General features: G+C 36.2%; 2 protein-coding genes across 2 annotated transcripts; one reads left to right on the forward strand and one right to left on the reverse strand.

Moving 5' to 3' along the window:
* Nucleotides 1-18,705: 18,705 nt before the first annotated feature.
* On the reverse strand, nucleotides 18,706-22,646 carry LOC113226224 (vacuolar protein sorting-associated protein 29). The gene is made up of 4 exons (XM_026458784.1): nucleotides 22,483-22,646; nucleotides 21,358-21,549; nucleotides 20,090-20,325; nucleotides 18,706-19,409 (listed from the first exon to the last, which is right to left on the reverse strand). The coding sequence occupies exons 1-4, from the start codon at nucleotides 22,483-22,485 to the stop codon at nucleotides 19,292-19,294; spliced, it is 549 nt and encodes a 182-aa protein (XP_026314569.1). The 5' UTR covers nucleotides 22,486-22,646; the 3' UTR covers nucleotides 18,706-19,291.
* Nucleotides 22,647-23,535: 889 nt separating this feature from the next.
* Nucleotides 23,536-26,253, forward strand: LOC113226227 (egalitarian protein homolog). The gene has a single exon (XM_026458786.1). The coding sequence runs from the start codon at nucleotides 23,536-23,538 to the stop codon at nucleotides 26,098-26,100; it is 2,565 nt and encodes an 854-aa protein (XP_026314571.1). The 3' UTR covers nucleotides 26,101-26,253.

Genomic DNA, 26,253 nt, shown 5'->3' on the forward strand with positions numbered 1-26,253 from the left:
AGTGACGTGCTACACTAGGGATACGTGCGAGGGTGACGGGTGGCATATTTTACACAGCTTAGCAGGATCGTTGGGTTAGTTTAGTTAGCTCGGTTAATGCGGCAGTGATCTCCTTCTGTGAAGCGAGGTCGCCAAGCGTGATCTGGAGAGGGCCGATCCCTCTCGGCGGCGGCGCAACTTCGCGGCTGCGGGCGATCGGAGCGGGGGCGTTTTGGCCCGCTTCGTCGTGAGGAGGGAAGGGGAAGGACGTAGCTCCTTCTAGGCGCTTGGGGGGCTCCGGTGCGTAAAGTCGGTCCCGGATCCTTCCCACTAGAGCATCCGAGATGGTCACGGTGGGGTTTTTGACGGTAGGAGTCTGTCTGCATGAATACATGCCCCGGCTACGGGTGTTGAGCTAAGGTAGCTTCGGTCGCGACGTAGCCTGCGCTTGAATTTATACTACGCGACACACGACAGATGACAAAATAGTTTGATAATAAATCAATCGAACTGCCAATCACACCAAATACTACAAGGACATATTAGTCAATCATGACTGTCGTCAGCGATTACGTTGTGCGCGGAATAGGTAAACAAAAAACATGCAGTACTGTGAGCTTACATGCGTCCACTGCTGGACATAAACCTCCCCTAGAGCACGCCAACTTTCCCGGACTTGTGTCGCCCGCATCCAGCCTCTGCCGGCCACCTTGCTCAGGTCATCCGTCCATCTTGCCGCAGGGCGTTCCACACTACGTTTCTTCTGGACAATTCTGCTCCACTACTACTACTGGCGTACTTCCCTGCCTGGACTCTTTCACAAGGACCAAAAATCTCTCTAAATATCTGAAATAAAAAGGTCTGATCCTACATGATACTTGCTAAGATCACCGAGCTCCTAGAAAGTGAAGTTCGGTGAACCTAGCAAGCAATTAGGAGTCTAACCTATCATCTTGAGAACTCTATTTAGCTCTGTCCGAGATGCCCAAACAGAGCCCTATATGAAATACATTAAATATATTATACATGTAAAGTATAATTAAGAGCCTATACAACCTCTAATGGCTTTTGTTGATTCCGCATACCAGTGAAAGTGAATCAATTTGAAAAAAACATAAAGTTATATATAGGGTGAAAACACGATTCCAAAAAAAACACAAACTTACCTAGAAATTTTACAAGAAAACCGCTGTATTCAATTGGTATTTTACGTATACCAATAGTTTTTTTTTTAATATCGAATGAACTCAATAGAACTAATGCTAGCGATAATTTTAATATTCTTTGTATGACCTTCGATTTGGATCTATTTAATACTAGCGTGGCTACGGCAAGGAATGCACTAAGTAGGCATTTTTTTGAGTCATAGTGAGTAATTTCTTCGTTTTTTTTTCCCTTTTCTTTGTATGTCATAGATTTAATTGTGCACCGTGTATCTGTTAAGGTTCATTTTATTGTGTTGTTGTTTGTGAGGACCTATAATTGGCCTTCAGTTTTTACTGTTAACGACTAATTTACTTTAAAGCTGTTGGTCTTCCTAAGATAAAATAAATAAATAAAATAAATAAATAAGAACACATATAGTATGCAATATACATTTTCCAAATGGTTATAATTTCGTTTGTAAAAACATACATTCTGAAATGAAAACCCTGCCGCTCGACCCAAGCAAACTGAATATTAATACGGGAAAAATTTGAATTCCAGCTGAGGTAGATCGACTCTTAAAGAAAAAACTTAAACTAAATTAGAGTTAGTACATTCTAATTCAAATTGTAATTTACTAAACCCTCTACTGCTAAATTCTCAACCATAACCGCGTTAAATGAACCTGTAAAGGTATCGAATCAAAACAATGACGCAATAACATACTTATATCTTAATTGTAGTTAAATAACATAGTCCTACGTGCATTCACGCACGTAGCATTGTTGCGGAAGCCTAAGGATTTATAATTAGTAAGCAAGATGTTTTGAATGTCGCTTTTTAAATAATCTTTTATAATTCTTCTTCAAAATTCAAAATATTCTGTCCCATTTTAATGTTAACATCAAGTGCAATCCACGACGCCTTCCTAGTTCGTATTGAATGTTTACATACTAATAATACTTCTTTTTACAACCCTTGGAAGAGAATGTGTCGGGCCTACAATTACCTTTTGGCTTATATTATAGAATATTTGGTAGTAATGTTAAGACTTGGCAATCGAATGCACAATCACCACAGTTTCTCTCTTTCATAGTTATAGTCATAGTAATTCTATTTTATTTGAGGTTACAATTTTATTATGCCTAAGTACATTTTTATTGGTCAGTAATTTTCAGGTAAGTTTTTTGTACTCAATTTTGGCGACAATTTTTATTATTTAATCACTCGAAAATATCATCGTGACATGTTATTTAATATTTCAGGTTACCACACTCGAATATTAAATATAATACTTCATGATGATATTCTATAAACATTTAAATAAAAAGAAATTGTCACCAAAAGTGAGTACAAAAAACTTACCTGAAAATTACCCTAATATATTGTAACAAAATTGTTTGCTCATGATTGGTCATGCTGGATGTACATGTTTAGGTTTACATTCTAGAGTAAAACTTGTAATAATGTTGAAGGGTTTGGTAAAAAGTGGATGTAAACTGTTTTGTACATCTAATAAATAAAATAAAAAAAATAATTTATATAGTACTAACCGAAAATAAAAGATCCTTGACATAAATGATAAGAATTCTTAGGTTTTCAAGATTTCTGCACATTGAAAAGAAACTAAATTTTTCGGATTTTGAACTGTTTGTATTCAACGTTTCGACAAGCCAGACATGGGACCTGTAAAAATGAAAATGGTAAATTGCCTTGGGTAAATGATTATTAGTTTTTTGTTTGTCCGTGATTGCTCCTATCCACCTCAGGTATGTCCTCCACAACAGCAGTTCGTCGAAGAGGTTCTTCCAAAAAGAAATACCTTGTTCCTGTCTTAACATTGGCGTTTTTTATCAAAATTAACTGACTGCATTCTTCGAAATTAACACTGGCCCAAGCCGCAATTAGAGAGATAATTTTATAACTGGTAATCGTGTAGCGTGTTACCGTTCCGAAATACCGGAAAAAATAAAAAGAACTATCGTGGCAAGAAAGCTGTAATTATGTTAGTTGAAAGGGCGCACAGGCGCAAAGGGGTTTTTGTCACAAGACAAAAACTGTAACCAATAAAATAATTAAATTTTTATTGAATTGATATTCAATTATTTTTTGTGAAATTACTCCACTAGTTTGTTATAATTATTAATACAAAGATCGAACACTTAGAAAAAAATTCTTCGCTGTAAAGGTTCGAACTGGGTGATAAATCTGTCATAGATTTCTCATAGATGGCGCTACGACTAAAAAGTCGTTGAAAGACCAAGTACAAAGACACGACGCAAGCACATAGAAAAATTCGTGAGATTCGCGGCTGGCACGGTATGCAAGAAGACGTCGATCCGACCGGATCGAAGGAATTTTTTCTGAGTGTTCGATCTTTGTATTAATAATTATAACAATAAAATAATGTTTAAAGAAATTAAATTAAAAATATATCTACTTTTCTTTTGCAGTAATTTCATGCCTTATCCATATAGGAAAAAATTAAACTATTTTTGGCACAATTAAAAAAAATGTCACTTCCACTCTTTCAACTATCGGCAGCAGAATTAGTGATGAATCATTTAGTGAATAACCACGAAAATCTTAAAATCTATTACTTAGATACTTAACAATGACGCTATATTGGGAAAATAAGACTTTAAGGGTCGTATTCCAGAACTGTACTCAATGCTCAAGCCAGGATTTGAGCAGACTTGAGTATGATTTCAAGCACTGGAAATACGACCCTAATGGCAAGGACTTGAGCATGATTTCGAGTGCTTTAAGCCATATTCAAATCCTGACTTGAGCATTGAGTAGAGTTCTGGAATACGACCCTAAATTTACTAAATACTTTAAACCTAGTATATATTTAATTACATTATAGTTCTTTATTTAATTACATAATTTTTTTTATTGTAGGTATGTTTGAAAACGGAAGAGGAAGTATATTATGGCATCTCGTAGAACATAACATCATTAAAAACCAGATCACGCGCGCACTCGCTATCTATCCACAGGTGTTTACTCCTAAAGAAAAACTTAGGAATTTTTGATTAGGTACACCGTTTAATTAGCAAGGGTAAAAATAAATAAATCTAAAACATTTTAATTCACATTCACAACTGATTTATTTCACAAGCAATAAAAATTATTAGAATGGTTTTTCGGATTTAATTCGCGTATGTGTTATTTCAAACTCAAATCCAAATGTCTTGAAGTGACTGTCCTAACTGCCTGAATCAACCGTGACCATGGGACTAGTAAAAGGCTCGAAACATTGATTTGTTTCAAAAAACAAGTTTCACTTCCCATGCGTAGCAATCGCGAAAACCTAAAAACTCGAATATATATTTTTTAATTTATTGCATGACCTGGATACAAAGTCCTTCAGTCGAAAACATTTTAGCTTAGGCTTAGAACAAATTCAAATCAGACATGATGTTAAGAATTAAATTTGTTCGACCGTACTTATAATAAACTTATAGAGTGGAATAAAATAGTAGTTTATGTGACTGTTACGTAATAAAAGGCGTTAAAATACGAGTGAGGGTGACACATCACACGAGTGTTTTAATGCCTAATTATGTACAGTTACATACACTGCTTTATTTTACACATACTTTAGGCTCTCTGTGATGTGTTCAGGAACCGCATGTTACGACTGGCGAAATGGCGGCAAATAAAAACTTTTCTCACGCATGTCACACAACCGTAGTTTTTATTTTTGATTCATAGACAAACTAGAATCGGAAATTGTCAAAATTGTTTGCTATTGACATTTCATTTCGAATAAAACTTCATCTCGACTGATATTAGAATTGAGGTCCAATCAAATTGTTTTGTTTTTCAGAGATGTTTTTTGAATGTAATAATAACATAGAATTCGATGTTATTATGAAGCAATAATAACATTTTCACAGGTAAGAAATTTGTTCTAACAAAACAGTTTACCTTAAAGCTGGTCGTAATTTGCGGTTTTTTTAACACGTCATAGAAGGTTTATGATATGTGTGTAGATAAAACTCATTATTGGATAGAACGCGGTGAGGAACACTGACTTGGTTTCGCACACAACTGTCGCTGTCACTTATGTAATAGTAATAATAAGCTTTATTGACCAAATAGGATTACATTAATTTGCATTTACACCATATTAACTATGTAACATAACTCTTATCTATCAATGATTTCTCGCGGTCCTTGCACTAAGTATAAACTTGTATCGCTGAGACATAGTATATTATGTCCAGTATGACACACAGGTAAGTTAAATAGGTTCAAGGGTTTTTAAAAATATGTGTTTACATTAAAATTTATAAACCTCCTTATGCTTTGATTACAAATAAATATACTTAAATTAATTTTAATGTGTTGATGTGTGTGTGAGTGTGTGCGCGTGTGCGCGTGTTCGCGTGGCGTTTGTGCGCGTGTGTTTGTGTGTGTGTGTGTGTGTGTCATGTCTTTCAGAAGAAGAGACCGTTGGTTGTTGAAGTTCGAGCAGTTGAAAATAAAATGCTGTAAATCTGCTTCTTCTTCAGTGAAGTGGGGACATAGTGTACATAAAAATATTACCATGCATAAAAAATATACAGTGCACGAAAAGAGTCGCCCCCGAATGAGTTTACCATTCCTTTCGTGTACCTACATCTGGTGCAATCTGGGCAACAATCAGCGAATACCTTATACCGATTTGCAAATACGTTCATCGCGTTGGCAAGCATATAGTGCATGTCATTGAGACGATAAACAAAAAACGAAAATTCATAAATGACAACAATAATAAGGATAAAATATACCAACGGATTTATATTACATAAATACTTAATATAGTACAAATCGCGTAGTTGAACATGTTAATGTTATGTTTTTTTTTCATCGAAAGAAAAAGTTAGGTGCACCGCAGTCCATCGTCAAGTTCGAATTTCAAAAACTTTTTCCACGCAGATTTCTAATGAGAAAGAAAGCCTTTCCGAGCTAGTGAGGTGAAAAAATAAAAGTTACATGCAAACATTGACTTACAAATAAATAGACGACGGGTCTAATACAAAAACCACGAAAAAAATGTCCCAAGTCAACCTATTTAAATGTAGTGACATGTCAAGGAATATGAAAAAGCTAAAACGTTGAATTTAAATTGTAATGTCATCGCAGTACTGTCTAATTTTGCTTGCTTCGCTGTCAGTCGAACAAACGAAGACTAAAGCGTGAATGACGCTCTGTATACGATTTTAACGCCCTATAAGTTCGGACACTTTTTAGCGCGGACCCGACGTCCATATAATTGTAAGTCAATGCATGCAAAGGATTTTTGAGACATTCCCATTCATGCCGAGCCAAAAACAATAAACCGCACGTCACAAATCTCGCTCTTTGTTGCTGATGTCCTTGCCAAATTGCCTTGCCGGACGTCATTTATAGACGTCATATTTCATAAATAATTATGAAAACCTTGAACTTATACAAATGCACTTCGATTGACAATGAAACCTGCAAGTCAATGAAGATATTATTTAAGAAACGATTTTTTTTTTTAAAGCACTGGGGCTACAACTAGCAAAATTTATCCGTGATTTTCCTAAAAGATTAGAAAAATTTTCTTATAGGAAGAGAAATAATAACTCATACATGTGGAGAAAAAAAAACCTCTTATAAAACGCCTGTATGTAATTAGCGGGCTATTTTTTGTGAATATAAATCGTGTAAACATACCTATGTTTTTGTTTGTGTCTAAAAAGCTAACAATTCGATATAGACAACATCAGGACATTTTGAACTATTCTTATCGTAATTTATTAAATAAATAAAGAGTGTTATATACAGATGACCTAAAAATTTATAGACCCATTATGACATTAATTGATTGTAAGATGTTCCAGGAAGATATTCTTCGGTTGGATTTGTACTGTAAAAATAATAAACACCAATAAAAACCAAACAAGCAGCTCACCAAAAACAAAAATACTTATAGATAGATATACTCTCTGTGATCTAGTTTTAAACATTGCACATTGATCTTCACATATAATCAATTAGCAGCAAAGCTTTTCGTACCTATATATAAATTTGTTACTAGAGCTGGGTTTGATTTCACTCAATCCTCTACTCACACACCACAACACGAATATGCTTGCTCTATTCGACATTGAATATAAATATCTCCGTACCATTAACTTTAAACTGTATAGGGGATGTAATAAATCTTAACACGAACTGATGAAGATCTTTCTTATTCAGGATTTGCTGTCAAGGCGTACTCTCGTTCAAGCAATGACCTTACATGGAATGTGTCACAGTGTGTTAACGAATGCTGTGCTTCTCGGTGCCGAGAAATACGCATACGTCCTGTAGTACACATTTTGGTCTCCTCAGAGGAGACTATTTCAAAATGATAATGAGCTATTGTCGGAAGTAAACATTTTTTATCTACTTATTAATGTTATTAAGTTCGTTGGTTTCTTAAAATTATTTTCTTTGTCAACATTGCACCTACTTTAAGAAAAAATACAATAGCGATTATGCTTCATTCGAAAATTTTATAGTAATCTGTGGATGGTGTGGTTGATTGTACAATTAGCTAAACCGATATTCATAATCTGTATAAACTCACCATGTACAATTGCATGTCATTCTTCAATAAATAAAGTAAAATAAATAAACGGCACACCTACCTACAGTTAAATTGAAAACCTTTCTGCACATCTTGATCTTGGTAAACGGTACAGCCAGATATTTTACGCCTCCGTTCCATGTCAATGATATTAAGAGGTGTTGGTGGTCGGTCGTTGTACTACTTTAGCTTGTAGACGTGTGATTTCGCATGCAATATTGTTTACCAAAACTTAGATTGAAAGGAAGAAATACGCATTGTGCAAAATTACTAATAAGTAAGGTCAACTAACTACTTGAACCTAAATAGCGGTACATAGCATATTGTTACCAGCAATTTACTTTTTTTTTATAATAACAAGTGACGGGACGAACAAGTCGTGCGCCTGGTGGTAAGCGACACGCCTGTCCATAACAGTTGAACTACCACGCAGAGCTTTAAACCCTCTGCGCCCGTCACCCTGAGTCAGTTGAAAAGTCCCATGCGCTTGTGATTTCACAAGCACATTTAAGGACCGTTTACACGGGGCCCATCGACGAGACATTCCATTAAGCCCTATTGGTGACGTGTAAATATAAACAATCCATTATGAAGTATCTCCAGATTTTTAATTTTTTGGGCCCCACCACGCGTGCATTGAATTGGCTCATGTAATAGCATGGAATTAATAAGTACTTCGTACAACTGGAAAGCTCACTGCAATTATTTTGACATATCAAAATGAACGTTAAATGAATAGCAATAAAATACTTTTTAAATAACCAATATCTCCTTAGAGATCTGAGCTCAAGTGAGACATCTTCTTTCTTGGTGTGTCCCTTTCGCACAATTGCCATGTGAGATATTTGATACAATACGGTAGTTGACTATAAAAAAAATTGGCATAAAAACAATACGTCATTTTGTCCATGAATATTATAAGATGTTTGTAAATAATACCATACCAACTATGAATGCAATAGGTCGCAAATAAATCAAAGTCTTTATATTATTTCACGATATTTAAATATTATTGGAAAGTTTTATTTGTTTTACATTAGGCAACACTAAAATAATATGGCGTCATCTCTGTTTGTTATTACCTCTCTGTTTGTTATATGTTAGAAAGAGACGGACCAAGATTTATGACATCTCGCTCGGCGCACGCTTCAATACACAGTAAGCCTTCCAGTTGTACGAAGTACTTATTAATTCCATGTGTAATAGGCCTTGTGCGAACGTGCATTCAGAGCCATTCCACTAGTTTGCCTTGCCGTTTTGTAAACAATCTTAAAGAAATTTAATGGCTTGACTTTGTGGAATGACCCTTCAATACCGGAACTTAGTAATAATAGGTATGCTGTATGTATGTGTCATAATTGTTGTTGACACGCGTTGTAAGTGCAAGACGTCATGAGCAACTACGTTTAAAGGCTTGTTAAACTACCTTCATGCAAATAGGTACATACAATGTTTACTATGGCGCCAAAAATTTACGATGCATTAGCGCAAGACACGTCAGAGGTCTGTTTACAAACAATTTATTTGTAAACAGTGTCTGAATTTTTAAATAACAAATTCCTAACTTCAATTACGTACATATAATCTTTGGTACTCCATGTTTATGTAGACTGCAGATCAAGCTACGTATTGACTGATCTTGTTTCGTTGCACTGGAGGCGATATTCGAACAAAATTATATAGTTTGTTGTGCTGTAGATTGTACCAACAATTAAAAAAACTCGATACAAAACAGTTTACTTCAAAAAGTCAATAAAGTCACCATCCGTAAGTTACGAAAGTAAGTTACAACTATAACCGCTCACGCGATGCGCTCCTCCTACCGCAAAATGGCGGCTAATTGGTTTCGCAAATTAGAAAAGCATTCAGTTTAAATACAAGTTTTAAAATTTAAAAATTATTATTCTGCATTGCTAAATAAATACGCTCCGTACTACCAACAAAAACATTTCAAATAAAATGTAGTATACACCGCAAATCCTGTACTTAAAAAGCACTAATGAAATTTTTGATATACTTGGATAAATACGATAATATTGCGTTTGAGTGATTCTACCGTTTACATTAAATTACTCCTTAAAGTATAGATTATAAACATTTATATTCAGGGTAAACTTAAAAAACGCTACTTACGGTATATTTTCAATAAATAAACACCGAAATCACCAGCCCAAAAAATAACACACAGGATTGTCGTGACGTATTTTTGAAGTGGTTTAATTTTTTTAAACGACAGATCCAGCATTAAAAACTTTATAGTTTGCTAGAGTAGTTACCGAAATAGCAATTAATATTAGTTCTTTTACCTGTTATAACTTCGATATCCGATAAATCGGTATAAAAACATCACCGGCACCTCTAGGTGTGGTATGCGTCTACGGCTGCATGTATCGCGTGAGCGGGTACACAGCTGTACAGGGGGTCTATTCCCTTCCTCCGTCCGAAACAATATTACTGTCAAATAAGTAATATTCGATCAAATTTAAAAAAACACGTGATGCGAATGAAGCAAGTGTGAACACTTGACATTGTGTTTTGATTTAGTCGAGTATTACTTATATGACAGCAATATTGTGTCGGTCGGATATTAGACGGAGGACTTGAGTAGACTCTCCGATGTTCATCGAACATATAGCTATGATTGAACCATTCCAATTAGATAAGCCTTCAAATAAAAAAAAAACACTCTCAAGTTCAGTCTATCCGAATGTTTGAAACATACAAGGACTTCAATTTGTCCCTCCCCCTCTTTTCTTTTAATTTTCTGATCATTATTATTTAGATAATGTTGACAAATACACAGAATATGCGTTCATTATGTAGATGTGTCTAAGGTTATTTAATAGGTACATATTTCATAAATCAAATAAATAGGTATTTTATTATTCCATAACGTGGCGAAGGTTTTTTTGAGAGCACAATCCTGAAGCGTGCTCCAAACAAAAGCAATTACCATTCAGCCGTCCCGATCCCAAAAACAACATCAATTACGATTGTAGTTTGTCAATTTCCCTTTAAAATATATCATTTCAAAATTACACGGGCTCAAACTAATAATTTAGGACTAAAAAGACGGAGAAAAAACATTTAATGTAATGATTTTCAACAACTATTATAGAATATAAAGTACCCTAAATCCATAGATTATAAATAATATATCCACAATATTTTATTTTAAATAATCAGATTTATACTACGAAATGCCGATGGCAGAGATCTTATAGCAACGCCATCAAAACAAAATCTAATCGAATTTCTTTACACGTATCAACTATGGCTAAGCACAAGGCCGTCAGTTCATTCACATCACCGCACCGGCACAAAAACTATTCACGCTTCAAAGCTTCGGCTAGTATACGTAGTAACGAGTTATTCATTTATGGTTCTAAGCTTTTATTTATAATAAGGATTACCGTTGTACTTTGAAGCGTGCTGATGTACCTAGTCCTTTATAAACCAGACTTTTTAACTTGTTATCGGCTTGAATTGGTCAGAAAAATCTTTACGTCCCTGCAATACGTTCGAAATTACGTAGCGCATTTTTCTTCTGCTCGGACTTTTTTGCCCACGTTAATGCTATTCAGTGTCGCGAAAAATGTGGTTACGTTAAATAAAAGATGTACATACCTAAAGCTGAAGTTATGGGGGTATTATTCTTGCAAACCATGGTTTTAGTATATGACGTAAGGGTAGTTCATTTACACTCTATTATATTCACAGACCAAATTATATTAAAATGGCCTACTCCACTAGTCCCTACCAGCTGTCCCCTTGGTGGGGATAGGTGGTAGGCGTTCAGTCATCGAGTATATAACCAGAAATAGAGACGAAATAAGGGCCATATATTCCTGGTAACAAATTATGCTGAATGATGATTCCTGGTAACAAATTAGCGATACAGCTTTTATAAATATCAACTCTCGTTTGCATTGAAATATAGACAGGCCAACAATTGACCTGTGTATACGTCTCCGTATATTCCAAAAAATATTCTGTATTTATTGTAATAAAGATAATTTCTCTAACAATGCCGTGCTGTTCTATTCGGTGCACAGTATTTCGTCTAGTACAAGCTAACGGGACAAAATTCATGACGTAATTTCCAGAAATTAGTGTTAACGACTTGTAAATAACCCTTCACAGGTACCGAATTGCAAGAACTAATTAGGTCATACCTCATTACGGTACTTTATCGCGTGTCAAAGGTAAGTGATTTGGGAGTTCGAAGTGAAACGTGTTTTTTGTGATGGAATATTCTGTTGAAGGTATGTACACTATTATCACGTATTTTTTTCAAAAAAATCATGTTTATTTTTGGTGCAATATGAGTTTGAATATCTTTAAAAAAATCCTGCATATTTCTCCTTAATTGTTAACTTTAAAGGTCTGCAACTTTTTTATTTAAATATACAAATCTAGATACTTCTGTATATTATATTTACAACATTCAGGCATAGATTCATATATATTTCAGAGCCCGAAAAGCCCCGCAAGTAAATTATTGTCCTTTTTTCAGAACGTGTCATTACTGTGACGAAACTGGAGTTTTTGAAAAATGGCTGAGACATGAGAAAAATGCAAGAAACAGTCGCAAGTTTTATTGTATATGTGAGAAACATAATATTACTAATGCTTCTGACGAATCACTGATTGGTTCGAGACTTCGGGAATAGTAAATGTATGTACACACCAGCCGCAGCCTTCAACATCATCAGGACTTGGGTCTGTAGGCAGACCCAAAAAATCCTTTGACGACTCATCGCTGAAAACGGAGACAAGTAGAGTAGATCTTTTAGAAATTCGGAGTGCAAGTGAGCTTACTATAGCCGCGGAATTAACTACTAGGAAGGAAGGGCACCGAAGTGTTGCTAAACAAATTAAAGAACTCGGTGAAAGTCCAAAAAAGAATAAGTGTTCTTAACAAAGTAGGCAGTTAACTCCGGACGAAGCGTTAGCTTATTACGTAGACTCCAAATCTACTTGTCACTCATATAAGCAAACTAGGAAGTGGTCAATGAAGGCGGGACATCAAGTGTATCCATCACTCTACAGTTTAGGTAAATCCAAAGCTTCTTGTTGTCCTTCTAACGAACACATTACTGTGACTGAATCTCGAGCTGAAATTAAACTTCAGGCGATTTTGAATAAAACGGCTGAACGATTAGTTGAAGCTCAATGTGAAGTTATTAGAAGTGTGTTACCTCGTTCATCGTATACGTTGGTAAGCAAATGGGGTTGTGATGGTAGTTCGGGGCATAGTACTTATAAGCAGAGGTTTGAGAACACCAGCGCTACCGACGAATTTCTGTTTGTATACTCATTTGTTCCCTTGAGACTTCATGACGGAGAAACTGTGATCTGGCAAAATCCACGACCTTCTTCAACCTTATATTGCCGTCCTATCAGGTTTATTTTTGCCAAGGAGACAAATGAATTTACGAAAGAAGAAACCACTAAAATTTTACATGAAATAAGTCAGCTTCTTCCAACATTAAGTAACGTTGATGGATCTCAAATCTTTGTTACACACGACTTATTGTTGACGATGACTGATGGTAAAGTGTGTAACGCTTTAACGGACACACGTTCAACACAAAAGTGTTATATTTGGGTGGGTGTTACTCCGTCTACTATGAACGAGGAGTCGAGGAACTATCCCAGCAACAAAGAGCGCTATGAATTTGGTTTATCTACTTTACATGCATGGATCCGCACTTTTGAATGTATGCTTCACATTAGGTATTCGTTTAGAAATAAAAAAATGGCAAGTCAGAGGAGACAACGATAAAGCTGTAGTAAAGCACCGCTCACAAGAGATCCAAAAAATGTCTAAAGATCGTATGGGTCTTATAGTGGATAAACCAAAACCTGGGTATGGCAACTCGAATGATGGAAACACAGCACATAGTTTTTTTTCTAATGCTGAATTGGGTAGGGAAATAACAGGATTGGACTTTGTCATCGGGATACGACATAAATTGTTTAGAATTCGAAAAATTTTGCGTTGAAACGAGAAAATTATACCTTGGTCTGTATTCGTGGTACTCCATGCCCGTTACTGTGCATAAGATTCTTGTACACAGTACGGAAGTAATTAAATCTTGCCTTCTTCCTATTGGTCAGCTTTCCGAAGAAGCCCAGGAGGCAAGAAATAAAGATTGCCGTAGATTCCGTGAGCGACACACTAAGGGTCGTATTCCAAAACTCTACTCAATGCTCAAGTCAGGATTTGAGTATGGTTTAAAGCACTCGAAATCATACTCAAGTCCCTGCCATTAGGGTCGTATTTCCAGTGCTTGTGTTTCCAGTGCAATCCTGACTTGAGCATTGAATAGAGTTCTAGAATACGACCCTAGGAAGCGGTCACGTATTGCCACGAATGCAGATCTTTTGAGAATGCTCCTAATTACGTCCGATCCTGTAATCAACACATCTAGAGAGTTACCTAGAAAGAAGATTACTGCTTTGCCAGCGGAGGTTCTGCAGTTGATTATCCCACCTTCCTTACCAACCCAGTTATCAACAGTTCGCGATGTTGATGAGGAGGATTACGTGTTGTCAGACTCTACCGGATTGGAGAGTAATGATGAGGAATCATCTGGAGATGAGCATTAAATATTTTTGTAATGTCTTTACATTTAGATTAGATAAATTAGATCTTGTTTATTATTGTAATTAATTATTATATCTAGTTTTAATATGTAGTTGTAGAGTATTTTACTATAGGTGTTTTAGTTATATAATGCACATTTATATACTGAAATATAATTTTTGTTGTTATTGTATTGTTCGTTGATTAATTTAATTGTATAAATATAAAAATTGTAAATAAATACCTTCCGAACACGTCATTGGTAACGTGTAATAAACATTTATGATTTTTTCAATTTATTTTTTATTTTTCTATATCCTAATACTTTTATATAATAAAAAATAATACACTCGTGGCTTACAGGTATGTGAAGAAGGCAGAGGCACCTAATTATAGAGCTATCACCCACATTTCACCGCGTAATTGGTAACCTTACGTGTCAGGTGGTGAGGCCATAACCGTTGTAGGGTCTACACATTACAGTACACAGGTTTCCACTTTTTTTAGCCTAAAATAGCATAATATACCTGCAATATTCATAAACAATCAAAATAACGCAAAAAATAATTTTGTCCCGCTAGCCTGTACTAGACGAGACACTGTGCGGTGGTGTGGGAAAAATAGCAAAACATCTAATTACAAAACAAACGGAATCATATTTCATCGGTAATTAAATATTGAATATGTAATTTTGCAATTTTCGTCCATTATAGCAAAGCTCAAATTAACTGGTCGATTTGAAGTGAAACAGTTGACGACACCCGTCAATTGTTTCGAACTCGGTCTGGCCAATCGGAGCGCAGTTGTCACAGTAATGATATGGCAGAATAGTTTTCAAACAAATTAAATGACATCTCGTCTCTATTTCTTGTTATATACTCGATGCGTTAATTACAGTAGGCCTTCACTTCAGGCGTACTAAGCACTTTACGTCATCTTTATTATGCGCACAGCCCTGGAATGAAATGCCCTGCCTGCGACTGTGTTTCCGAGCACGTACAACCCGAGCAGTGGAACGTATAAGAATTGATATGGTTGTTGTTGACGTTGTAATGTGAAAAGATAATAGACAAAGTAAAACAAGTACTATACTTTATTACACGCCGTGACGACATATACATAGCTTATATACAAATACATAGAGTACATTATACATGAGTGATATTTTATTAACAAATTGCCACATACAGATGTGTCTGTGCAAATTGACTAACTGTACAATTTTGTATTTTTTTTTATTTAGTAAACATATTTTAAGAAACTTAAAAAAAAGAGTTGCTGTTACCCACCCACCTCGTACATTTTCTTTTTTCAAATGCAACAAGTTATATTTAACTATAGCTATTAGTAATTGAACTACATTTAGCGGAACCTTTTGTTACATGTAGTGGACTACCACTGTCAAGTACCACTAGTGCATAGTGGTACTAATAAGACTTTGCTCCCACTAGTACCACCATGATACATTCGAAATTATGATTCCAGGTGGTACTTGTGAAAAATTTTTGTACCACTAACATAACGGCATTGCTGTATTTTTTCTGGTCTCAAAATAAGGAATTCCCAGTAAAATGTGTTCCAGAGCAACGGAATTCACTCCGGGATACTTCCCAGAACACCCAGACCATACCAAGTTCAAGAAAAGTTCACTTCGATTTGGTCCTACCGGGAATTGAACCTGGGACCACCTCATCCAACACTCACAGTCTAAGCCGTTGGGCCGCCTAGATCGTAAATAGTTTGCTAGAATCTCTAACTTATATCTGGGTATAATTTTGCCTAAATCAGTAGGGCTAGCTATAATCGTCGAAATATAATAGGCCCGTTTTGACAGCTCGTTATGATAATAGAATGTAACCAAAAAACATTACGTTTGAGATAAACAAAACATTTTAAAAACAATCCTTCTTTTTTGGATTACAAAATCACACTTCTAATTCGAGCGTTAAATTATATGCAAGAATATGTCTCCTTTTATTTTTTTGTTTAAGTAAATTCCAAAGTAAAATGTATTTTTCATTGCCACGAAACGCATCAAAAACAGTTACGTTCTCAGTCTTTTTTTTTTTAAACACTAGTGCTGTAACAATTTAATCGTAAATTGTCACCGCGTTTATCCAATCCCGTCTAAAATCGAATCGAATCAAATGGAAGAGCACAAAATAATATCATAATTCACGTCGCAAAAATTTTTAAAGAATCGTTTACAACATCTTTCTACCTAAACAATCTATAATCATTCATAATGCATTGAATTTAGTCGATCTTTTACCTACAAAATGTATAATGGAATATTTTTTTTAGCACTCATAGATAACCTTTTTTTTTCATGGCAACACTATTTAGCCTGTCGTTCGGCCGTCGCGTTCCCGTTGAGTCCCATTCATTCACCATTTTGGAAGCTGACAGTGCGGTTCGGTATTTTTGTTGCGACTTTGTTTTGATTTTGGACTGATTCTCTTGCTATCACGTTGACCTTGGCTACTATTTTTTGGACGTTGATTGAGCATATTGTTTCGGACTTCATTCTGTAGTTTGTAGTGGATTTTGGTGTCGTGTGAACTCCTTTTCAAAATGTTGAAAAGAGGCCATACTCTTAATAGTCAATCGCGTGAGTTGATTGTGAAGTTGCACGATTACTTTCAACGTGAATCGCAAAATGGTGGACCGTTATTGCCGGTAGCTCAAGTACAGAATCGCGTCGGAGATGCGCTTGGAATCGGTTTAAAAACCATACGGACAATCTTAAAAGAAAAGTATGGGCCTTCCGGCAGTGAAGACAACGTTTTACGTACGCCTAAAAGGCGGAAAAAAAGCAAGCCTGTAACAGGTATTGACACATTCGACGCAGACGCTATTCGGAACCATATTTATGGTTATTACTCAAGAAAAAAATACCCTACTGTGAGTACACTATTGATATCGCTGCAAGAAGCTGGCTTGTTTACAGGCAGTTCCGCATCTCTAATCACAGTTATGAAACAAATTGGTTTCAAATACAAGAAGAGCGACACAAGAAAGATAATTATGGAAAGATATGATTTAGTACTGCAAAGAGTTACATTTTTGAGAAAAATGAATAAAGTGACTGATTGGGATAATGTCATTTTTATCGATGAGACATGGTTGAATTCCAATCATACAGTGCCGCAATCGTGGACTGATGACACAAAAGCATCATGCTCTAATGTGCCGATGGGAAAAGGTGGGCGATTGATAATTTGTCATGCTGGATCAGCTGGGGGAGGTTTTGTGAACAATGCTTTGCTTGCATTCGAATCGAAGAGCACAAAAGAATACCACGAAGAAATGAACGCTATTAAATTTAAAGAGTGGTTTACAACATCTTTACTTCCCAACCTCCCCAATAAATCTACCATAATTATGGACAATGCACCGTACCATTCGCTACAAATTGATAAGCCACCCACTCAGGCAAATAAAAAATCTGATTTAGTGGCATGGTTGCAAAGAAATGGCATTGAAGCCGACATAAACTCATTAAAGGCGGAGTTATTACAATTGGTTAAAGAAAATAAACCAGCAACAATGAGATACGAAATTGACGAACTGGCACTAGAGCATGGACATACCATTATCAGAACACCGCCATACCATTGTCAATACAATGCCATTGAGTTAATTTGGGCTCAAGTTAAAGGTTAGTTTTTTTCTTATTCATTCTATTATGTAAACGTATTATTATTACTTATTTATTGAACAGTGAAAGCCAGGTGGAGAAAATTCGAATACAACAATTTAGAAAATGTACTTACCTAGGTACTGGTTTTTAACGTTACTAAAATAGACATAAATTATGTATAACAAGGCATTTTTTTACAGAATAACCATATGAATTTAATCTTTTTACAGGCTACGCGGCACGAAAAAATACAGAGCGACCGTTCTCCACAAAAAAAATGATGGGTTTATTGAAGGAAGCTTGTGCAAATATCACAAATGAAGACTGGGCAAAAGTAGTGCAAAAAACGAAAAATATAATAAAGGCCGATTTTGACAGGGACGTCAATATTGACAATATGATTGATAATGAAATAATTATATATACAGGCGCCGACAGTTCAACGGATTCTTCTTCTGACGAAAGTCAATAAAAAAACATATTTATGAATCTTTTTGTTTTATTTTTGCTGCAGAACCCATAGTTATTGTGTTCCGTTGTATCACTTCATATACCTAGGTAACTTAAAAACAAAACCAAAGTTTCATGTAATTTAGAATCGATTTTTCGTGAGAATCGGAATTTCAGATTAACGATTTGTTTTGTTACATCCCTATTTACGTCACAATAACAGCTGTCCAAACGGGCCTCTTATATTTCGACGACTTTAGACGAATATAGGAGCGCAAGATATTGCTATTCTCTATGCGAGTATAGCAGTATCTCGCGCTTTATGCTCTTGCGCAAGTCATGCCCTACCATGCTAGACCCTACTGGTCTGTAGTTCAATATGTTGTAGATTATCAATAAAAAAACAAAGATCCTTTCAATAAAAAATCCTGTTTTGTTTATCCAAATTCCTAGTAATGTTTGTGGGAATTTACTTCTTGATATGATCTTTAAAATTTAAATTTCTTTTAAATAGCAAGCCCTTTGGGTAGAGCCCCTGTACGTTTTTACATCATTTTTTTGCAATGACAATAAGTAATTACGATATCCATACTGCACAATGTAAAATTATTACGAACACTGGTACAGGTTTTTGGCATACCACACGAAAATAGAATCAATTTCAAAGTCTTTTATAATACAGTGCCCTCCCATTTCAAATAGAAGCAGCGAGATTAAAAAGCATTTTGTACTTTATTTATACTTAAAGACACAATTTCTTCTTCAACAGCGCAGCTGCTTGAAAATATAATACGAAATGCTTCTTTTATTTGCTTACAGAGGAGCTGACCATATCCTTACATAATCCCTTATAACTTAACAAGTTGTTTATACCACAATGATACATACATTAAGCTTTCTTATACTCGATCCTTTCCACTTTAACTTCATCCCCAAGCAACTTGTACACATATGTGACCACTGTAGAGCTCTGGATGTCCATTAGCACGAAAGAGGGAGTTGGATTCCTGAAGACAAAGGTATAATGCTCTTTAAATTTTAAATATATTGGATAGGTAAAAACCCCAAACCACATCACTATTTATGGCAACGCAGGGAGATGTGGTATTAACTTATTGCCTTTATTGCCATTGTAATAATGTGGCAGACGATTTCACAAATTGTTCATATATATTGAATGAATGAATGAAATATTGTATTTATGTAATATAATTAAAGATCAATTCGGCTTAAAAAATTTCTTAAAAAGACATTCATTAGTGATGCAATAAGAAAGACATACCAAAATTAATTTTACAACTCATAGGTCAAATGTTAAGTTTGTTTCATACTTTCACTGATCTACTTAAAACATCAGAGAGGATCAGACAACTTATGCTGCTAACAGATTGACTGCAAGTTTGCAGTTAATGTGTGAAGTCGTTATCAACTTCATGCAGTCGAGGCATGCAGGCAGTCTGTTAGCAGCCTTAGAGCATCGACTGTACAACAGACGGCCTTATTGCTGAGTAGCAATTTCTTCGAGGCAACCATACATTGTTTAGTGCCAGCTCAGCTGTCTACTGCTGTGAGTGAATAAATAAACAGAATACCCAGCTTCCCCACAGCCAGATAATGTATCTGAAGGTAGTTTTTCTTTCTTTCTTGTTAAGAAAAATAATATACCATTAAACAAAATAATTCTTACCTGTACAAAGGGCTATAAGCTCCGGTCGCAGATCCAGGATTAATATAAAACTTGTTCTCATGTTCATATGCCTCAAATCGATGCGTATGTCCCGATATCAAAATGTCTACATCGAGTTGTCGTTGGACTAATGCCAATGACTCTTCGTCACCCCAAGGCACCACTTGATGACCGTGGACTAGGCCTATACGAAATTGACCAACGGTTATCACTTTTTGTTCTGGGTATGTTGAGTTCTGGAATAGATGTACAATCATTTTACAATTTAAACTCACCCAAGATTTTCACACATGCATAAGTACATTACACTAAAAGTTGTCATATTTTTTGCATAGCTACGTACTGTGTCTCTATCTAGATTATCTTTTCTTATTTCTATAGTGCCCTTTAACTGGTGATGCGTCCCAGAGACATACAGTGTCCCTAATGATTTTAGTACTGTAGTGTCACAGAGCCACAAGTTGTCTTTATGGAGCACCGTGTTTTTATCCTCCAATAAATTTTAGAAGTTTTTTATCAAAATTGTTAAGGCACATTCAAATTACATTAGATATAGAACGGCTGCCCCACTAATGCATATATTAATTTCCAACTAGCCACTGTCGCGACACGCTGACGCTTATACCATAACAATTAGTGAAGTAAGGCGTAACGCGCGACTGCCGCGCCATAGTTACACCACTGCAGCGTTTCTATAAGCTACTGAAGGCGCCCGTAGGGACACCATGTGTCTTTAGAATGTATGGTGAGTTAACTTCAATTATCACAGGTTACAGATCGAAATTGAAAATTTCATCATTCGGCTTCATAAAGACCGTATGATTTAGATTGTATGCTTTATGCTAGTTTTTAACCGACTTCAAAGAAGGAGGAGTTCTCAATTCGACTGTATTTTTTGTATGTATGTTATGCAATTACTTATTTGTGAATTGATTTTGGTGATTCTTTTTTGTTGGAAAGAGGGGTACCTTATTATTGGTCTCATATAAATTTTAAGAAAATATTCCACCTCTAAGGGTGGCCAACTAGGGTATGAATCCAGTTTCACGCACTTTCTGGTATACAATATCAATAAAACTTGGCAAATACATGTAATTCCACAAACTTGAGGTCAGTTTTTTTATATAAAAATAATGAAGTTCATGCATGTCAGTTGAGGAATAGCAGAGAATTCCATCCATCTGCAGATTCCTTTTGCAAATTGTGTGATTTGAGTACATGCCTAGAAACCTTTGCTCACAGTGCTCAATGAACAGGTTTATATTTACCTCATCAAAATCCCCCCTAACAACATGCACATCACTAGCCAAGGTCTTCAAATAATCGTAACTCTCCTTGGTACAAAGGTTCCCTGTGCACAGTATGTGCTGTATTCGACCAGGGAGAAGCAGTTTCTTGAACTTAGGAGGAAGACTGCTGCAGCGGTGAGGGATGTGCAGATCTCCGAGGACTAAAACCAGCTGGAAAGTTAAAACAGAAATTTATTAATAATAATAAAGGACTTTAGAATAGCTGACGTCGTAATAGGGAGAGAGGGAGTGTGCAGGGGTGGCGGGTGACTCTCAGTAAAGTTTAGAGTAAATTAAAAAACACTTAACACATTAATCTACGTGGTGGGTCAAAATGACCTCATGATCAAATGATCTCATCTACCTATTGGGCCATGGGGGCGTTAAAAGGACCGGCACGACTAACCTAACTTTGCGATGCTGGTTCACGCCACTGGTGGCAAATGCTATGTATTTAATTTTAATCTCAAATCAAAATACATGTCAGTTTTAGGTAAACATCGATTGATGTGTATATACTCTGCAAGCTATTGCGACTGACGTGGCCTAAACGTCATAATTACTGCATTTAGGCCGCACCGGGTTGAAATGACGAGCAGTAAATATAATCCCAAACTAGAGCCAAATAATGAAACATCGCGAAAAAATTATTTTGTATAAGTAACAAAAGAGGCCAAGAACAGTCATATAAGCAAATGTCATATTTTGAACATTTTCGAAAATTCTAGTCAGCAACGAAGGTGTTAAACTGTTCAAAGACAGTAAAAAGTTATTAAGTTAAAATAGTAACTGTTATGTGTAAACATGTGAATCCCTCGGCATGTAACATTAGAACATATTGTACCGCATCAACCCACATACCTTCCGCTGTTGAGCACTTATCTTCTCTAAATAGAACTAAAACATAATGCAAAGGAACCAAGGGGGAGGATACCCGTACTTAGCATAAGTAGCAGAATTACTAACAAATACCACAAAATCACAGTTCAAATATGAGTTTCTAGTTAGCGTACTGTAAATATATAGATATGGTTGTGTATGATGAAAGGAAGCTACAATAAAACACGTTATATTGATTCATATGAAGATCATTGAATCACTTACCATTGTGGACAATTTTACACAGTGGAATAAATTTTAGAAATGGAATTCACTTTATAGATAAAAAAATACCGAGTTAATCTCTTCCTATCATAAGCAAAACTTTACTAAAACATTAAAATACTCATTTAATCATTTAATTAGGTTCAGAAACTGCTATTCTCCCGAGTTGACACTTTTTGACAACAACCATTTTGACAAATCAGATTGTTTATCTGTGGACCGGACACGAATCGCAGCCACAGTTAAAACAATTTGTGACTACACCAACAATGTTATGTGCATTTAAAAAAAAAGTCACAATATTGACTAAGTCGGTGTAGTTTGTAAAAGTAACCAATAACAATGGTGGGCGTTCACAAACACGTGGGTGAACGACCTTTAAAAAAGTAGGTTGGAAGTTTATGGATATAATGTTGCCATGACACGACAGTTTACTAATAAATCACCAATGTAGAAATCAATGTTTTAAATAGAAAGACGTCTTTAATGGAAAAATTATGGCGGAGTTTTCGAGTCTTGCAACATTAAATTAGAAAATGTAAACATGAGAATACATGCCCTAAGGTTAGATAAAATGACAAAACCTTTTTCTGAAGAACCTACTTTCATTGTTGAATTTTTAATTACATGGCCAACACACATACAACAAACATCGTGCAGTTTCCATGTTATTATTAGCACAGACAATAAATAGCAAACATTCTTCACAGAACAATGGAGAGAAGTTCTTAGCAAGCTCATAAAAATCCGTTGATTACGTCCTAGTTCGTGTCGATAAAATTTTCTTATTCTTCTTTTTTTTTATGTACTTCACAGTTTAGTCCAAGTTCCACAGCAACACCATAAAATATTTGATTTGCGGCATTATTACAGTTTGCCAATATAAATAGGGAAATCCATGTTATAGTTTGACAACACTGAAATACTTCCTTCACTTTCCTCTATACTCTTTGGCACTGTCCGAGAGAGAAAAAATTTCATGGTGTTGTGGGTGACACATATACGTAGAAAAAATTAGTGTAAGAAAATCACATTGGCACCAACTGCAGGGAGATGGAATCAATGGAATATGAGCTCGCAAGGAATCTTACTCTGTTGTTCTTCGTGGAACGCCTGCTCGATAAAGGCGAGCCGCGGACGCTGCACGATCTTTCCTGCCAGTTTGGTGCCAAAGGATTCACGAAAGAGATGCGACAAATTGCTGGCGGGTCACAATCGGGGTTGAAAAAGTTCCTCGCGCAGTACCCGGCGTTGTTCAGCATAGACGGGGACTATGTTGATATCAACACGTTCCAGAAACACGCTAGCGGGCTAGGGCCTTCTTCCAACAACGACTACATCGAAGAGGCCAAGGAATACTTCGCCAGTAAGATGATCCAGTACGGTGAGGGAACCGAGGTACCCATCAAGAGTCTCCTCGGTCACCGCAGTCAGGCCTCCCCGCAGGTACGTCACATCTCTGGACAGCGCATAAAAGAGTTTAAGGATTTTCTGTTGAAGCACCCAGACACCTTCCAAATCGTAGACGACAACGTCATTCTAGTCAGTGAGAATCACAGGCGCGGAAACACGTGTAGTAACTCAGAGCAGTTTCACAATCTTCCTGTAGCTAATATAAACACAGATACGGCACAGCAGTTGCTGGACTATGTCGCACAATGTATAGAGGCTAAAGGTCCAGTTATGGTTGACCAGCTCTTCCATTTGATCGTCTCCCGTTTCCCACAAGAGTACTGGTATCAAATGTTCAAATCTCCAGCTGATTTGAGCGCTTTTCTCAAAATATTCTCTGACAGTTTTCATGTTCAGTCAAACCTGGTCACTCTAATCAGCAAGCCAAAAATACCTGTTATGTATCTAAATGCTAAAAATGTTAAAGCTAAGACTGATGCACCAAAGCCAATTGTGGATGAGACACCAGTTTCGCCTGTTCCCCTCACAGTGGCTAGTCCAACTCCGTCTGATGGCAAGAAGAGCCCTGCAAACAGAATACTCAGTCCTACAGAATCTCCACGTGGTCCACAAGCAAATATTGCAAATCAAACTTTAAAACAAAGAATAAATTCCATTGTAATTAAAAATCTAGCTGAAAACATGGTAAGGGACAGGGTTAATAATCATTTGAATGCCCGCCCTGAGGAAATTAACGGTACTCCAAGTTTGAGGAACAACATCATGGGAGAGGCTTGGCGTCAGAAAGTGCTTCAGTGCACAACAGTGATAGCCAGTGCTAGAGAATGTTCCACATTGATTGATAGTATTATGAATGTGAAACGCAATGGAAAAAGCATTGTTTCATTTGACTGTGAGGGAATAAACCTAGGTTTAAAAGGTGTTCTTACATTGTGTCAGATTGCTACCATGAATGGAGAAGTTTACATACTTGATATTATGGCGTGCCCATCTATGGTTGTGGAAGGTAAAATAAAAGAATTACTTGAGAGTGAGAATGTTATTAAAATTATACATGATTGTAGGAATGACTCAGTCAATTTACAAAATCAATTTGAGATTACATTGAAGAATGTATTTGATACGCAAGCAGCCCATGCTGTGTTGCAGTTGCAGCAGCAAGGTGTTCCTGTTTACAAGGTTAAGAATTTAAGTCTAAATGCTTTATGTGAGTTGTATAATGCTCCAATGAATCCTATGAAGGAACAACTCAAAAATGTCTATCGTAGAGACCAGAGATATTGGGCTAGGCGTCCTCTTACTAAAGACATGATAATCTATGCTGCATCTGATGTCCTATCTTTAGTGAATCCCGCTATTTATGCTTACATGTCTTCAAACATAAAGCCTGACAATCAACAGCTTCTTGAGGAATTGAGCAATGAGCAGGTATTTATGCATATCCAACCAACAGAAGTCAAACTCCGTAAAAGGCAGAGAAAAATCAACACTGAAGTTGGCGAGTTGAAAATGAAGCTGTCTGAGTCCACAAAAAATATTGTCTTGAGCAATAGGGAGATTCGATTATTGAGATATTTAGAACTCACTGAGGAAGAAAAAGAAAAGCTTAAGGGATGCCACAAGATTTCGAAGAAATTAGAGAAGCTTGAAGCTATTGGACAGGAAAAGGATTCAGATTCTGAAGATGATGAAAAGGAGAATGAAATGGCAAGTTTGGAATCAAATCCCTCCGATTCTATTTCTTCCCCACACTCGACACAGCCTCCTAGCCTCACGGAATCTATGCAAATGATGGATGAGATTTTATCAGACACAAACATGGATAAAGTGGAGAAGATAAACCGTTTAGAGGCGATATTGTCGGCTGTTGCGCCACTGAGTGGGGAGTTAGAAGACAAATTCTCCCAGACTATGGAACAAACACTGCCACTGCTCAAAAACAAGGACTGGTCTAATCTCAGTCAGATATTAAATTTAGATAGCGATAGAAAAAATTGCACTTGCAAATGCCATAACCCTACATTCGATGACGTAAAATGCAAAGATCTCAATGAAACAAAGAAAGCGGATGTTGCGTCCCAAACTTTGAGCACAGGGGACATTGTCATCACGAGGATCCACTTTCGAGAAGAGGACAAACTCAATGAAAGGATCTTAGACGCGTCGCCGATGAGCAAAAGAATTGGGATCAACAACATGTCTTGATTCACTTCCATTTATCTGAGTGCCACAGTTAAGTTTCGGAACTCCTTTTAATTTGTGATCGATCCGATTAGTTATTTAAGTTTTGAGAGATAAGATCGTTAACCGTACCCTAGTTTTTAGCGTGTTCGAGCGTGGTTCTAATGGATGCCGAAT

Source organism: Hyposmocoma kahamanoa, unplaced genomic scaffold, assembly GCF_003589595.1.
Source record: "Hyposmocoma kahamanoa isolate Upper Pololo Valley unplaced genomic scaffold, ASM358959v1 185, whole genome shotgun sequence".
NCBI classification, from domain to species: Eukaryota; Metazoa; Arthropoda; class Insecta; order Lepidoptera; family Cosmopterigidae; genus Hyposmocoma; species Hyposmocoma kahamanoa.